Source organism: Ursus arctos, unplaced genomic scaffold, assembly GCF_023065955.2.
Source record: "Ursus arctos isolate Adak ecotype North America unplaced genomic scaffold, UrsArc2.0 scaffold_18, whole genome shotgun sequence".
Classification (NCBI taxonomy): Eukaryota; Metazoa; Chordata; class Mammalia; order Carnivora; family Ursidae; genus Ursus; species Ursus arctos.
This window is the reverse complement of record NW_026622852.1, coordinates 41,604,494-41,618,891: the sequence shown is the minus strand read 5'-3', so window position 1 is coordinate 41,618,891 and position 14,398 is coordinate 41,604,494. Positions and strand designations below refer to the sequence as shown.

General features: G+C 54.9%; 1 protein-coding gene across 1 annotated transcript; it reads left to right on the top strand.

Moving 5' to 3' along the window:
* Positions 1 to 23: 23 nt before the first annotated feature.
* AMBP (alpha-1-microglobulin/bikunin precursor) lies at positions 24 to 12,684 on the top strand. The gene is made up of 10 exons (XM_026513827.3): positions 24 to 483; positions 1,703 to 1,845; positions 3,344 to 3,420; positions 4,267 to 4,383; positions 4,856 to 4,957; positions 5,661 to 5,707; positions 10,112 to 10,193; positions 11,194 to 11,361; positions 11,687 to 11,860; positions 12,542 to 12,684. The coding sequence occupies exons 1-10, from the start codon at positions 367 to 369 to the stop codon at positions 12,571 to 12,573; spliced, it is 1,059 nt and encodes a 352-aa protein (XP_026369612.2). The 5' UTR covers positions 24 to 366; the 3' UTR covers positions 12,574 to 12,684.
* Positions 12,685 to 14,398: the final 1,714 nt, after the last annotated feature.

The following is a 14,398-nucleotide window of genomic DNA, read 5'->3' as shown; positions in this document are numbered from 1 at the left end:
TGGGTGACCCAGCGGGAAAGGTGACAGGCTGCTCATCTCCTCCTGTGGCAGGTGGGCAGTCTGTGGGGAGCCAGTCTGGGGCCTGAACCCAGCCCTGGGCTGCCCCCAGGCCAGCCTATGTTTGGCCAGTGCCGCCCTGACCCTTTGGGACCACTGACCCCGGGCAGGACACCACGAGGGATCGATCAGACCTGGCCTTGGGGCCCTGATTGGTTCAGGCTGAGCAGGACAAATACCAAGGTCACCTACAAGCTGCTGGCCCCCTCCCCAGTCTCAGTTCGCAGCTGCTGCGGGCAGAGAGGTGGTGGCTCCTCTGTCCCCAGACCGGGCCTGTGAGTGACACCCGAGACAGAAGACCCCAGAACCATGTGGCGTCTCAGGGCTGCGTTTCTGCTGCTGACTGCCTGCCTGGCCGTGAGTGCCAGTCCCGTGCTGATACCGCCCGACGACATCCAAACGCAAGAGAACTTCGACATCTCTCGGGTAAGGCTGGCCTCTCTGGCGGCGATGGCCGGCTGTCCGAGCAGCTGGGCCTTGCAGGGGGCAGGTCTCCCAATCTGGAACTCAGGGCTGGGTCCCTCAGGGCCCTTCCTGCTCGGACCATTCAGGGTTTGCTGAAGCTCTGACGCTAAGACCTGCCATTCTGCGGGCCTCTTGTCTGGCCATCTCACGTGTGACCTGCCCTCCTGGGCTGCTGGGGGCTCTATGCCTTCAGTTACAGACTACAGCCCACCCAGGGAATGCTCCTACAGCCCCTTCACAGTGCTTAGCTTCTCGTGACTTCCTGCCTCCCCCTCCCCAGCCCTTCAGCTTTCGGCCACTTCCCTTTCCCCGCAACCCATTACCATCCTGGGTGCTCTGCCCTTGCGGGCCTAGCTGTGGACAGAGCCCCCGGGTGGCACAGGGAAGACATGGAATACTGGGGAGAAGAGAAGCAGGACAGAGATCAGGCTGGTGGGATTAAGAGGGCTGGGCAGGCGATGTGTGGGGGAGCCCCAGCAATACCTTCCAGACCCCGCTCTGTCCCCAGCACCTGGGTGACCTTGAACAGGACCTCGGCCACACGGGGCTCAGTCTCCACATCAGTTTGAGGGGCTCTCAGAGCCTTCTAGCTGGGGGTTTTGTTTACGCTTGGAGACAAGCAGGGGTTGTGGGTGGAGGGGCACAGTGGAGGGTCCTGTGGTGGTCTGGGATGGCGAAGGGTCGAGGCTTGCTGGCTCGTTCCTCGGGGTATGAGGGCTTTTTCAACTCTGCCATGTGGCCAGGAGACAGAGGTAGTAGGCTTGTCCTGTGTTAATTCAAGGAGGGAAGATTCTTTCTAGCACGGAGCTAGGGGCTGCGTGCGAGGTACTGAGCTCCCTGTCCCTGGAGGAGTGAGAGACAGCTCTGGGGAGCAGTGTTCGAGGATGACCTTCAACCTTGGGGATCTGGGCCTCATCCCGGCAAGCAGCACAGACCCTGTACCTGGCAGAGTAAGGCCTTCCATGGAGTGGGCTGGGACCCCCATCTGCAACCCCTTCCTAGGCTTGCCGTGATGATGGAAATTCCACCGTTAGGCCCCGTCCGTCCTGGGAGCCGCGTGGCTCCAGTTAGCTATGGGACGTTCCAGCTTCTCGCTGAGAGGAGGGAGGGGAGCAGGTGTCTGCAGATCGTCCCTGCGTCTGAGGCAAATCCAGATCCTGAGCTTGTGGTTGCCTCCTAGATGTATGGGAAATGGTTTCACGTGGCCATGGGCTCCACCTGCCCGTGGCTGAAGAAGTTCATGGACAGGATGTCCATGAGCACGCTGGTGCTGGGCGAGGGGGCGACAGACGGGGAGATCAGCGTGACCAGCACGCAGTGGCGGTGAGTAAGGGGATGGGGTGGGAGGGGCGAGAGAGGCCAGGGCCCGCCTGCCACCCCCGCCGGCTTGGGCCACCGCCCTGTCCTGGAGAGCGGCCATCTCTCCTGCCAGTCCTTGCCGCTGTGCTCAGGTCCCTCGGCCACCCTCCACCAGGGCACGCCTTTTGAACTGTCCCCTCAGCGCCTCCTGGCTAGCGCCCCAACACATGCCTATTTCAAAGCCTGCTCTCGATCCTTGGGTGTCCCTCAGCTCAGTCAGGGCCCTTCTGAGCCCCCGGCCCCAACCTGGAAACCTGGGTGGGAGGCAGGTGCTGAGACTCCTCCCTCTGCTGCCACAGGCCGCTCAATCCGGTGTCAAGCCCTGTCCTTTATAGTCCTAAATCTCTCCACACTGTCCGCTTCTCCCTTCTGTACCATCCCCGCCGCGGCCCGAGCCACCTGCCTCTCTCTCCTGGTGGTCTACAGCAGCCTGTCTACACTTCCCACCTCTAATCTCAAACCTTTTCAGCAAACAAAAGACTTCGTGAAAACTCGACTCTGCTTGAACCTTTCCATAGCTCCCTATGGCCCTTGGGAATAAAATTCCCTTCCGGGCCCCTCCCAGCACTCACCATGTACTCTGTGACCCACACAAGTAGACCTTCTTTCAGTTCCTGGAACCCTCCAGTGTTTCACACCTGATGTTCCTTCTACTGGGAAAATCTCCCGTCATCTCCCTGGGCTAATTCCTATGGAACCTTTAGGACTCAGGTTCTACGTCACTTCTTCCAGGAAGCCCTCCCTGACTACCCGCCCCCCCAACAACCAGGGTTCAGGTTACATGTCTTCCTTTGTGGTCTTGGAGCACCTCAGGCTTTTCCCTGTATGGCAGTTATTGAAGTGACTGCATCCGTCTCTGGCCTGCCCCTGGGCCCCGCTCAGTTGTGAGGTCTGTGAGCAGACAAGAGTCCACCTTGCCCTCCTCTGTATCGTCAGCATGTAGCACAGTGCCTAGCACTTAGGAGTTGTTTGATAAATGTAAATAAGATAATTAACCGTCATTGTAACCACAGCTGGTATGCTCGTAGTGCTTACTGTAAGCTGTTTAATAGCATCTCATTGGATCCTCACAACGACCACGTAAGGCTTCATTATCCCCATTTCACAGATGAGGGAACTGGGGCCAGAGAGACACAGGGTAATAACCGCATCAGAGCATTCACTCATCACCCTCCCCTCCCCGTGCGTCAGTCTGATGTGACTTGGGGAAGGAAGCTGATGTTTAGTGCTGGCTTTGCCAAGGGGATGGCATGGACTAGTCCCTTTTTTCTCTGTCCCTCTGTTCCTTCATATGTGAATGGGTCCCCTAGGACTGGGGTGAGGCTTAAACAAGACATTTGGGAGTGTTACTTTCCAAATTACAAAAAGAAAAAAAAAAGTGGAAAGGACCCTGCAGGAGAGTGGGTGTCAGGACCTCGGTCTCTGCTAGCGGTTACCTTTCTTCTGGTCTGCACATCTCCAGGAGAGGCGCCTGTGAGGAGATCTCCGGGGCTTATGAGAAGACCAGCACCAACGGAAAGTTCCTCTATCATAAACCCAGTGAGTTGAGTTGCAGGTGTTCGCCGCAGTTCTGCCCTTTGCTGAAAAAGACCTTGATGTGTCTTAAGCTCTTTCTTTCTGCCTTGGCGCTCTCTGCCCCTGAAGCCTTCCCTCCCATTTTTGAGATGTCTTCTCAGCTTCCTGTATATTCCTCCTCTTCCTTCTCGTCCTCGTCCTTTGCCCTCTTTCCTCCTCTCTCTCGTGCACTCGTGAGCATCCAGAATGAGAGGGACGTGGCTGAATTCTGAGGATAGCGTCAAGATGTCGTCAGCCCTCGTGGTGGGCATCCGTGATCAGCTGGTGAAAACTCGCTAAGCATCTCCCATGTGCAGCACGCAGGGGGCTAAGTGACAGAGGGACTGGGACGTGAATTCGTTCATTCATCCAGCAGATGTTTATCGAATATGCTCTGTGTGTCAGACAGTTGTATTAGTGTTTGAATATATGAATGTTTGGGTAGATGGGTGGTTGGATAAAAAACAGGGAGAGAAGCAGCAATCGAATGAGTGAATTTACCGTTCATCGGTAAACGAATGTAGGTATGGGTGGAGGTGAGTGAGTTAATCAGTCATCTGATAGATCAGTTGATAGACTGATGGAGGGAGAAAGGAAGGAGGAAGAGAAGGTTAAGGGAGGAAGGAAGGAAGTGGATGGATTTATGGTTTGATGTATGGAGAGGGTGGGTGGATGGAATGATGGTGGATGAATTAATGATAAATATATGGGGGAGACGGATGGATGGACAGAAGGATGAATAGATGATGTGTGGGGGAACAGATGAAGGACCTCAGGCTAGAAGAGCCTTCTGACCACTGATGCCTTTGGCTTCCTGCATCCCCCATGCAGAATGGAACATGACCATGGAGTTCTATGTGGTCCATACCAACTATGATGAGTACGCCATCTTTCTGACCAGGAAAACCAGCCGCCACCACGGGCCCACCATTACTGCCAAGCTCTATGGTAAAGGCTTGGAGCTAGATAAGCCTGCAGGAGTTGGGGGTGGGAGGGTCTGTGATTTAGGGACAGTGGAGTTTTGCTTAGGAGTTTTGCTTTATCCTTCTGAGAAAACTCCAGTTATGGGAAAGGTGGAAACATTTACTCTCCCTGGTGGAAGAGGTAGAGCTCAGTCTCCCATCTGAGGTACAATCCTTTTGGTCTTTAAAATTCTAGACCCAGAGAATTCCAGAGCTTCCCAGCCCTTAGCAGAACCAGCAGAAAGAGCCATGTGTGGGGATTTGGGGGGACCTGGGTGGGAGCCTGGGAGGGACACCTCTTCCTCGTGTGAGCCAATCTTTCCATAAGTGTTTTGAAGAGATCACACTGAGCTGATAGTTTTCAACATCTTAATGAAAATCCCCTGAGCAAAATAATTCCCGGCCTTGCCAGCCCAGGCACCCACGGTTCTAGGCATTTTCTCTGTTTCCCATTGCAGGGCGACAGCGACAGCTTCGAGAAAGCCTGCTGGAGGAGTTCAGGGAGCTTGCCTTGGGTGTGGGCATCCCTGAGGACTCCATCTTCACTATGGCCGACAAAGGTAAATGCAGCGCCACCCCGCCTCACACTTCTGTCCCCTCCTCATTCTTCACAGCCCTCAGAGAACATCTTCCCAGCCCCATCTGCCTACAACCCTCTGAGATAAGTAGGGTTATAGTCCCCCCCCCCTTTACAGAGAAGACAGCTAGGCCCCCATATTTGCTCCAGGTCACACAGCACGTATCTGCAGGACATATGGTGGAACCAATTCCGCGTTCCCCCTAGTGTCACCTGTTTAAGTGAGGTGATACCCAGAATCCATAGGTACCTCTTAGGGGGCCATTCAGTGTTGGTGTTGTGAGTGTGGGCTCCGGAGTTAGCATACTGAGGTGCAAGTGGAGCTGGGGGACTTCCGGCTAGTCCAACTTCCAGAGCCTTGTTCTCCTCATCTGTAAAATGGGGGATGGTAATGCCTCCCTTAGAATTGCTGTGAGGAGTCAATGAAATAAAGCCTTTGAACACGCTAGCGCTGCGCCTAGTGTCCAGTGAGCGCTCCGCACGTTAGCCATCGCCGTTCTTGTGACGGCGCAGCCCCCGCCTGTCCCTTCTCCAGGGAACGGCCTTCAGCAAACCACGGGAGCGGCGCCATTCCCGAGTGGGTTAATGCCCAAGGCCGTTCCCGGCTCGGTGCCCACCTGGCACACATAATTGGCATCGTGAAAGAAAGCAGCGCTCTTACTCGCCTCTCTCCTGTCCTGACCTAGGTGAGTGTGTCCCTGGGGAGCAGGAACCGGAGCCCTCTCCGCACAGGGTGAGCACCGCGTCCCCCCACTTCGTCCCCACCCGCCTGCTGGGTTCTCGCTGCCCTTGCTTAGGTCCTGCTGCGGTGGGGGGGTGGGGTCACTGAGAGAGGTCGAGAGAAGGCAGTGACAGGCGCGGGGCCTTGACGCCAGACCCCCCCCCCCCCAGGGCTCAATCCCAGATCTACTTGCTGTTCCATCCAGACTTGCCTTTCCTCCTCTGTGCGACGAGGTAGTTACCCTCACCTTCCATGCACCAGAATTCAGGGACGTGTTGGCAAAGTTCTTAGCACGGTACTGCCTACAACCAGTGGACTACTGAGTGATGAATGACGATACTCAGTACTCAATGAAAAAAAAATAACGTCAGCTGACCTCTAAAAAAACAGTAAAGCGAGAGCAAGAGGCCTCAGCCAGCTCGCCTCTCCCTATCCTGCCTTTTGATTTTTTAGGCTCCCTCGCTCTTGGTTTGTCTGCCTTTACCGTATCGATGAAGCTTCCTTCGTTTTCTTCGGTGATAATCTGGAAGCTATGTATCCTAATAGAGCCCGCTCTTGTAGGGCACACAACCAAGTGGTGTTTCCAGGGAGGGTTCTGGGGGTTTCAGTCCCTGAATTCTTCCCTGTTTGGGAGAGCTCTCCTTCGCACTGAGTGGCATTTCGCTTGGGCGTCAGAGTCCTGGGCTGGGCTGCCTTCCCCTCAGAATGTCGTCTGCGCAGCTCCATTGTTCTTCAGCACTAATCCGGCTCTGGGAAAGCCCAAGGCCAGTCTGGTATTTCTCCTTGTAAGCAATTTGTTTCTTGTGCCCAGATGCCTGGACAGACTTTATCCTTGAAGATATCTTCTTTTCTATTTTTTTTTTTTTTTTTTAAGTAGGCTCTAAGCCCGACGTGGGGCTTGAACTCACGACCCTGAGATCACGAATAGCCTGCTCTGCCGACTGGGCCAGCCCGGCGCCCTGCAGTCGGCATCCTAACTAGGACATGTCTTGGTGTTGAGAATTCCGTATCCGAGTTTTCTGGGATACAGGGCGCTCCTTCCATCCACAGACTACATTCTTCCTGTTTTAGGGGACTCTCTCGCACTCTGTGGAATTCATCTTGCATTCCCTTTTTGGGGTTTGCTACGTCGGGAACACCTGCTCTCTCATCCCGGAGCGTCTCTGTCTTCCACGCACGCTCGGCGCTCTCACGTTGCTCTCGCCTGTACTCACGGGGGTTGTCACTCGCCGGCCTTGTGGGCCGGCCATTCCATTTAGCAGCTTCGATTCTGTTCCGTGGTATTTCTGACTTGCTCACTCGCTCTGAATGTACGTTGTCTTGGTTCCCAATTTGTTTCTCAGGCCTGAGTTCTCGCTTGTGTTGTCTACCAGTTTTGTCTTGGAGTCTTGTTTTAGAAATACCCGTTTTACGTAATTCTACAGCTCGAGGCCGCTGAGGAGTTGCCTTCTGCTTGTTGAGTTACAGTCTCTTCTAGGTGATGTCATGGGTGGGGATTCCTAGAGCCACACCTGTGGAAGGGAAGGGGCGAAGGGAGGGTTGAGCAGAAGCAGCAGAGCTGTGATGTGGCCACGATGCCTCAGCCAACCCTGTGGACACTCTAGAACCGGGAGGGCCCTTTGGAGTTGTGCCATGAGGGCACCAAGGGGTGGGGCCTTTACACCCTTACCTCGATCAGTCTGGGGAGGAAGCATGACCTCGAGTGAGAGGGGTCCCATTAGCTGAGGCGGTCTCCAACAGGGGTGGACAGCTCCGGCTGGGAATGTAAGTCCATTCCTGAGGGGACATCTAGGCAGTTCATGACAGGGGACACCATAGTCAGGTTGTCTCTGGTTCAGGCTATGTATTCCTTCATTTCAGAATGGGTCTGGACAGTCCCTCTACCATTTCTTTTTCTCTTGCTCCTGCTTAGTTTTTAAGCTGTCTGTTCTGATATGGTGGGGTGGCGGTTCATTTACTCCTTGACCCTTTCCCCACTAAAATTGAGCCGAGTGCCCTCCACCCCAGCTGGGTATTTTGTGTTCCATCTACTTTTCCGAAGTCCAAGGAAAGGGTGGGAACGGGCAGGGGCAGAGCTTTCCTCAGGTGCGCCATCTTGGTTGGAATACCCTTGCTTGCTTTTTCTCTTCTGAAGAACTTCTAAATGCCCTATGCGGGGTTCATTCCACCCGCTTGGGGCAGTGACAACTATCTGTCAACACCCCCAGTGCATTAGATCATGTAGCCCCAGAACCTCCATCTAGAGTCAGCCTCTAGTCTGCCTTCCTCTTTTCTTCCTAGACGCCATCTTCACCGCTCCTCTGTCAGAAGAGGAGAAAGATAGGGTCCCTCAATTTCCTTCTCTCAGGACTTGGGAACCTTAGGGGAGAATTACCAGCAATTTGATGACCATCCTGTTCAGCTCCAGAACACTTGATTTCTTTCCTTCATCAACAGTTTTACTTTTTGCTTTAAACTAAGCCCCTTTCCAGGGCTCAGTGATGCTGAGGAACACTTGGAGATTGATATTCTGAATTCATTTTTCGCTGTTAGGTATTGGAAAAGGCAATTTGAAATGAAATTTCAATCTGACATCTTAATCCAGATCCCGACGGATCTCTCTCTCTTTATCACCATCAAGAACGAAACCGTAACAGGTGACTCCCCTTGCAAAAAAAGAGAAATGGAGCACACTTCCATTTCTTCCTTCCGGGCTTCCCCTGCCTCTATGGATGAAATCTGAGATCGATGTTTGTATTTTCCACCTTTTGTCTTGAGAATCACTTTTAACATTTACAGTAAGTTTTATGAGCGTCGTAACAATCATTTAACCTCAACTCTCTATTTGATTGGCTTTTCTTTGCTATCACGTCACCTGCTTTCTTGCACTTCGAGTCCCTTCTCAGTCAGTGCGAATATATATATATTGTAAGATCGTAAGTAATCTCTACACCCCACGGGGAGGTCAAACTCACAACCCCAAGATCAAGAGTTGTACGTTCTACCGACTGAGCCCCCAGCCAGGTGCCCTGGAATATTCGGGGGCTAAAAAGAAAAGTAGTTTTCTTCTGGATAAACATGGGTGGAAAACTACTGGATCCTTGCAGGTGTGAAAATGCCTGTGTTTCTATTACATGGTCAACGGCTTGGATGAGGAGAGAATCCTGGGGTTACCACCTTTCCCCTCGTATAACCCTCAGATGCTGTTACTTACTCCAAGGGCCATGAGCTCTTTATCCTTGACTCTAGGCAATGTCTAGGTGGGGCTCTTCACTAATTTTGCCTCATTCCCTTTGATCCCTATTTATAATTGGATAACTCAAGTCTTCAGAAAAGTTTTCTTCTATTATTTCTATATTGATCGCCTCTCCTTCTAGAATTCCTATTATGTGAATTTACTGCTTATAATCACTAACCTGCAGTTTATTTTCTCTGATGTGTGGTTCAACAAAATCCTTCCCACATCCAGTAACTTTCTACGTCTTTCATTCCGTTCATTTCCATAACCTTTGGACCCTGTGATACCGATGCGGTGTCATCTTGAATTTCACTGACGGTTTACATTTTCTCCTGGTTCTTACGGTCACCCTGTGTGTAGTGGAGAGATTTCTCTGGCTCAACCCGATTCTTTTGAGCAGCTGCGTTATTTAAATCGTTCCGTGATCTCTTTTCCTTCGCCTGCACCAAGGCAGGCCTGTGTGCTACCAGCGTGACAGTGGGGTCCCTGAGCACAGCTTTGAAGCTGCACCTTAAGAGGCGAAGGGCAACGTGGAAGGTTACTAGAGATGTACTTTCAGATTGGGGCTCCCCCACGGGCAGGAAGGCTGGCTGTGGGCCGGCAGTCTCCCAGCTCATCCCTCCTCTCACGGCCCTGGGATCCTGCCTCCGTGGGCTCTACACTCAGGGAGCCTTTTGCCAGCTTCGGCACCCTGCCCTGCTCTTCAGCCCCCACTGCCACAGCTAGAAGTGTTAGGGGCATCTTGGGGCCCTTCTCCATACTGTCCAGGTGGCTTTTCCTTTGCAAATAGCTAACAGTGATGGTCTGGTCAGCCTTTCCTGCAAATGAGTCCTACCCATACTCCGCCGTGTAGAAATGCTTTCACGTTTCCAGCCTGGCAATGCTGCCCTTCCCTGGTTTCCAGTTCAGACATCCCCCCCCCCATTATTTTATTCCTTCGGACATTTCAGCTAGAATTTGGCCCCAGAGGTATTGTTCTACTCCACGGTTCTGATTTTCCTTTCAGACTAAAAACCTGTCCTGTGATGCCCATCCTGGGATTTAGGTTGACACTGGGGAGAACAGTCCATTAACCAGTGTAGTTACTATGTGTCTGTCTACACCCTGATTCCCCTAGCAAATGGTTTATATACTCCAGGGGTACCGGTGAGCAAGAGTGGCAAGGTCCCCGCAATAGCTTCTCTTTCTCTCCCCCATAGAGAGCCCGGCGGGCTGTCCTGCCACAGGAGGAGGAAGGATCAGGGACCGGGCAACTAGTAACGGATTTCAACAAGAAGGAAGGTAACAGTCGCTCACCTTTGCACCCCCTTCTGGCATACTCGAGAGAGGAAGAGCCCGTGGGTGGCTCACCCGGGGCTGCCCTCACCACCACAAAGTCTGTTTGGGACAAATAAGGCAAACCAGGCCCTCTGTGCAGTGCCCGGGGTTGTGGGGGTGGCCCCTGGGCTCAGGAACTCGTAGCTCCAGGAGAAGCAAGTTCTGGCCCTGTCTGTACCACTGTGTGGCCTCCCAGCCTTGGTTTCGCCCTCTCTGCGGTGGGACAACAGCCTGCTGTGCTCCCCATCAGGGCTTTTGTGGGAGCAAGCTGGAGAAGGGCGTGTGGATGCTCTGTGTGGCTGACAGTGTTCACGACAGACTCACCAAGCTGCTCGGCAAACACTGAGCCCTGCTCCACCCTGGGGAGGGTGCTGGGGTCACGGAGACAAACCCGTCTTTTTGGAACTTGTGGTGTAGTAGGGGAGACGGGCAGGGAAGAAAGTGATGGACCCAAAAGGGAGGGTTAGCTAAAGGGTTGGGGGAGCTCAGGATGGAGGGGGAAGGGGATCGAGGAGTACTTCCTAGATGAAAGGGGATTCCTGCTCTGGCCAGGTGTCCGGGGAGGGTTCCGCAGAGGACGACGCTGCAGGGGCAGGACTTCCGTGGAGAGGTCAGGCTGGCCGGCTGGGTGCTGGTGAATGCAGCGGCCGCTGCTATTAGCACAGTCTCCGGCCGGACTAGACCGACACTGGGGTGGTGAGTCTGTGGCTTGCTGGGGTATAAAGCCGAACAGGCACTGATTCTGGAGTCCAGCAGACACATCATGGTTTTGAATCTCAGGGCTGTGTGATCCCGGGCAAGTCAGTTTACCTCTCGGAGTCCATCTCCTCATCTACAAAACGAGTTGACCATCCTTCCTCTTAGTGCGGAGGGGAAAACTAACGAGATGGCGCGTGGTAGCCATCGAGCCTGGTGACAGGCACACAGTAAGGACTCAGTGGGTGCTGCCCTTCTGTCCCCCCAGATTCCTGCCAGCTGGGCCACGCAGAAGGCCCCTGCCTGGGGATGGTCATGAGGTTTTTCTATAATGGTTCCTCCATGGCCTGTGAGACCTTCCAATATGGTGGCTGCCTGGGCAACGGGAACAACTTCGCCTCAGAGAAGGAGTGTCTGCAGACCTGTCGGACTGTGGGTAAGTGCGGGCCCCTCGCCTCTGCGCACGCTGCACCCCCAGCCCTGTCCTCCCAGCAGGCCACCTGCAGGGTGGACAGGGAGCTGCGAGAGGACGTGCCAGGGCTGGAATTCTGGGGAGTTTCCTGAAGTCACAGGAACTGCACACTTGGACGTGGGTGACCCAGGCCGAGGTGCTGCTTTTCATGGGCCCCAGGCTCCCAGTGCTGGAGGAGCTGGGTGTTGTAGGGGAGCGGGCACCCTGGTTCAAGCCCTGTGCTGCGTGTCCCGAGGGTCAGCCAGGCGTAAGGGCTGCTCATGCTGCGCCCCTGCCCCCCATCCCACAGCGGCCTGCAACCTCCCCATCGTCCGCGGCCCCTGCCGAGGCTACCACAAGCTCTGGGCATTTGACGCTGCCCAGGGGAAGTGCGTCCCCTTCGTCTACGGGGGCTGCCAAGGCAACGGCAACAAGTTCTACTCGGAGAAGGAGTGCAAGGAGTACTGCGGGGTCCCCAGCAGCGGTAGGCGGCCCTGCAGCGTGCCCCTGGGGTCTGGGTGGGAGAGCCCCGGGAGGAGGTGGGGGTCTGGAGAAGGTAGTTCTGGAACCTACTGGGTGACCGGCCCACCCACTCTCCACTCTCCGGGCCTGTTGCCCATCTGTAAAATGGGGCTAAACCCCAGACCTTCTCCCAGCTACGATGCTGCCCTGGGGAGGCACTGGCCAGACGCAGGAGCCTGGCCACGCCGGGCCCGAATTCTGGTGCTGCTGCATGCGGGCTGGCCACGTTGGGCGAGTGCCAGCTTGAGCCTCAGTTTTTACTTCCGTAAAGTGGAACAGTACCCACCCGGCAGACGAGGCTTCGGACTGGGCTGACGGCAGCCTAACACTGAGGGGGAGGCGGGAACGCTAACTGGAATAGCCTTCCAGGGGCAGCAGCCATCTGATCCCTGTGCCTTATCTCCCCCTGGGAAAAGGGCGCTTGGAAGCCATCAGAAGAGGCTAAAACCCAGATCATTCTGCAGAATGTGTTTTGGCGATACCCAGTCATAGTCATTCCGCAAGCACAAGTTTCTGGCCTCAAGTTCAGGTCCCAAGTCAGCCCCAGCTGCCCTCACGAGGCATCCCCATCCCCTGGCTGACCCCATCCACGGAGCCCTGGGCACACCCCACGCCTCCTCCCTGAGCTTCTGTGTGTCCGCAGGAGACAAGGAGCTGCTGCACTCATTCAGCTGATGGGACCAGAGGCCAGAAGAGCACAGGCCACAGGGTGGCAGGGAGGCTGCGGGCCGGCGCCTGTCCCAGCTGCCAGGTTCAAAATAAAAACCCAATTGTAGACTCCTGAAATTCCATGTCGTGACTGTTCATTGTCCTCGTAACAAGGTAGCAGGGAGAGGGGGAGACAAAGCTGGGGATGGGGGGCAGGAGTAACCCCAGCTTCCCCCAGAAATGAAAAATGTGCTGAAAATGTAACAGAACTGTCTCTGGAATATGAAATTGGCTAAGCAAATTATGAGACCCAAATCACAGTTCTCTTTACTCCACAGTAATACAAAATGGGACTGTTTTTATTAAAGCCAGAAAAGAAGGGAAAAACCTCTAGGTACTTGTTTCTGGGAGAGGTTTGACTGGGGTCATCAGCTGCCCAGGGTCAGAAGAGAGGACTGTGCCCGCATGTGCCCAGGCCCCGGGCCGGTCAGGGCCAGTGACCCAGAGCGCCTGAAGCCAATTCGCATCCTTGGCCGCACCAGTGCCCACGCCGGCATCTTACTCGGGTCACAGCCATGTCCCAGCACCAGCTGCCAGGGGATGAAAGGCCTTGGGCTGTTTCCCCATGAGGCCCTCAAGAACCCATCTCCTGGGATCCTCACTCTGGTCCTTTGCCCCGGAAGAAGAATGTTCACTGACCTTCACATGGTGTCTGGGACCGGTGAGGCACTGGAGCAGGGCCGGAAGCCCTCAGCCTGGCCTGGCTTGTCCTCCCTTGAGGAAGAGAATAGGCAGATTCTCCACGGTGGCTCGGTCACCAACTTAGCCTCAGAACACGACTCCACGAGCTTCCAGCTGAGACAGGATTTACGAACAACTGATTTAAGAATCCCTCTTGCTGAGTCCATCCACCCAGAACCCGGAGAGGTGCTGCTGCTGCTGTGGGGTAAACCCCAGCTTTGTGTCTTCTGAAGTGGCAAGCCGAGCCAGCGCACCGCTCTGCGGAGCGGCCAGCGTGCTAAGGGCTGCCGCCTAACTCAGTCAAGGGTCCCTCTCAGGCCGTTAGCCCATCTGCTTGACAGACTCATCAGGAAGGAAGGAGGGAGGGCATGAATCCAGAGGCAAGGACTTGGGCCTAGAAAGTTCTGCAGCCCCCTTAGCCAGAACACAGAAAGAGCTCCCGCTTCTCCCCAGAAGTCCCAAGCCTGGAGCTTCCAGATTCCAACAGAGAGGATGGTCCTGAGCAACAGTGTGTGCTCACGGCCAGGACTCCCTGGGCAGGAGTGGGTGGGCCAGGGGCAGGGACACAGGGGACTGGTCAGGGAGAAGAGCCAGGCCCTTCAGTCTGAAGGTCAGCACGTCCTACGTCCATACCTTGCTCCCCGCCCCCCGCGCGTGCCTCACACCCCCGGGCTGGCCACTTACCGTGCTCCGTAGAGGACTAGTCTGAAGTGACCTGAAGGACAAATGCCTCAGGTGGGAACCAGCTGCAGCTGGGAGATGGGATGCTGGCTCAGGAGGTATTTTTTATAGTTCTGAACTCACCATTTAAAAATGGGCCTTCCATTAAAAAAAACATAAGGTTTCTTGATTCTCTTGACACACGTGCTGGCAGCCAAGCCGAGAGGGTCCCTCTGGCCAGGGCCTCCCCTGTGGTTCCCCCACTGGCCTGCCGCCTGGCCAGGCCCTGGAGACAAGACAGGTGGGGTCGAAGCACATCTGTGACCCCGAGTCCGGAGCCTAGGATGCTCACCCGAGAGGCTGCCCTGAAGACTCGACGTGGTTCTGAAGTCTTCTCACCTTAAATTTTCTCGTAAAGATACCGGTCACAGTTATAAAATCGATGTGGCTG

Coding starts and splice junctions, on each gene's coding strand:
- AMBP (XM_026513827.3), top strand. CDS start 367: ATGTGGCGTCTCAGGGCTGCGTTTCTGCTGCTGACTGCCTGCCTGGCC. Junction 484..1,702: donor AGAACTTCGACATCTCTCGG/GTAAGGCTGGCC, acceptor GTTGCCTCCTAG/ATGTATGGGAAATGGTTTCA. Junction 3,421..4,266: donor GTTCCTCTATCATAAACCCA/GTGAGTTGAGTT, acceptor TCCCCCATGCAG/AATGGAACATGACCATGGAG.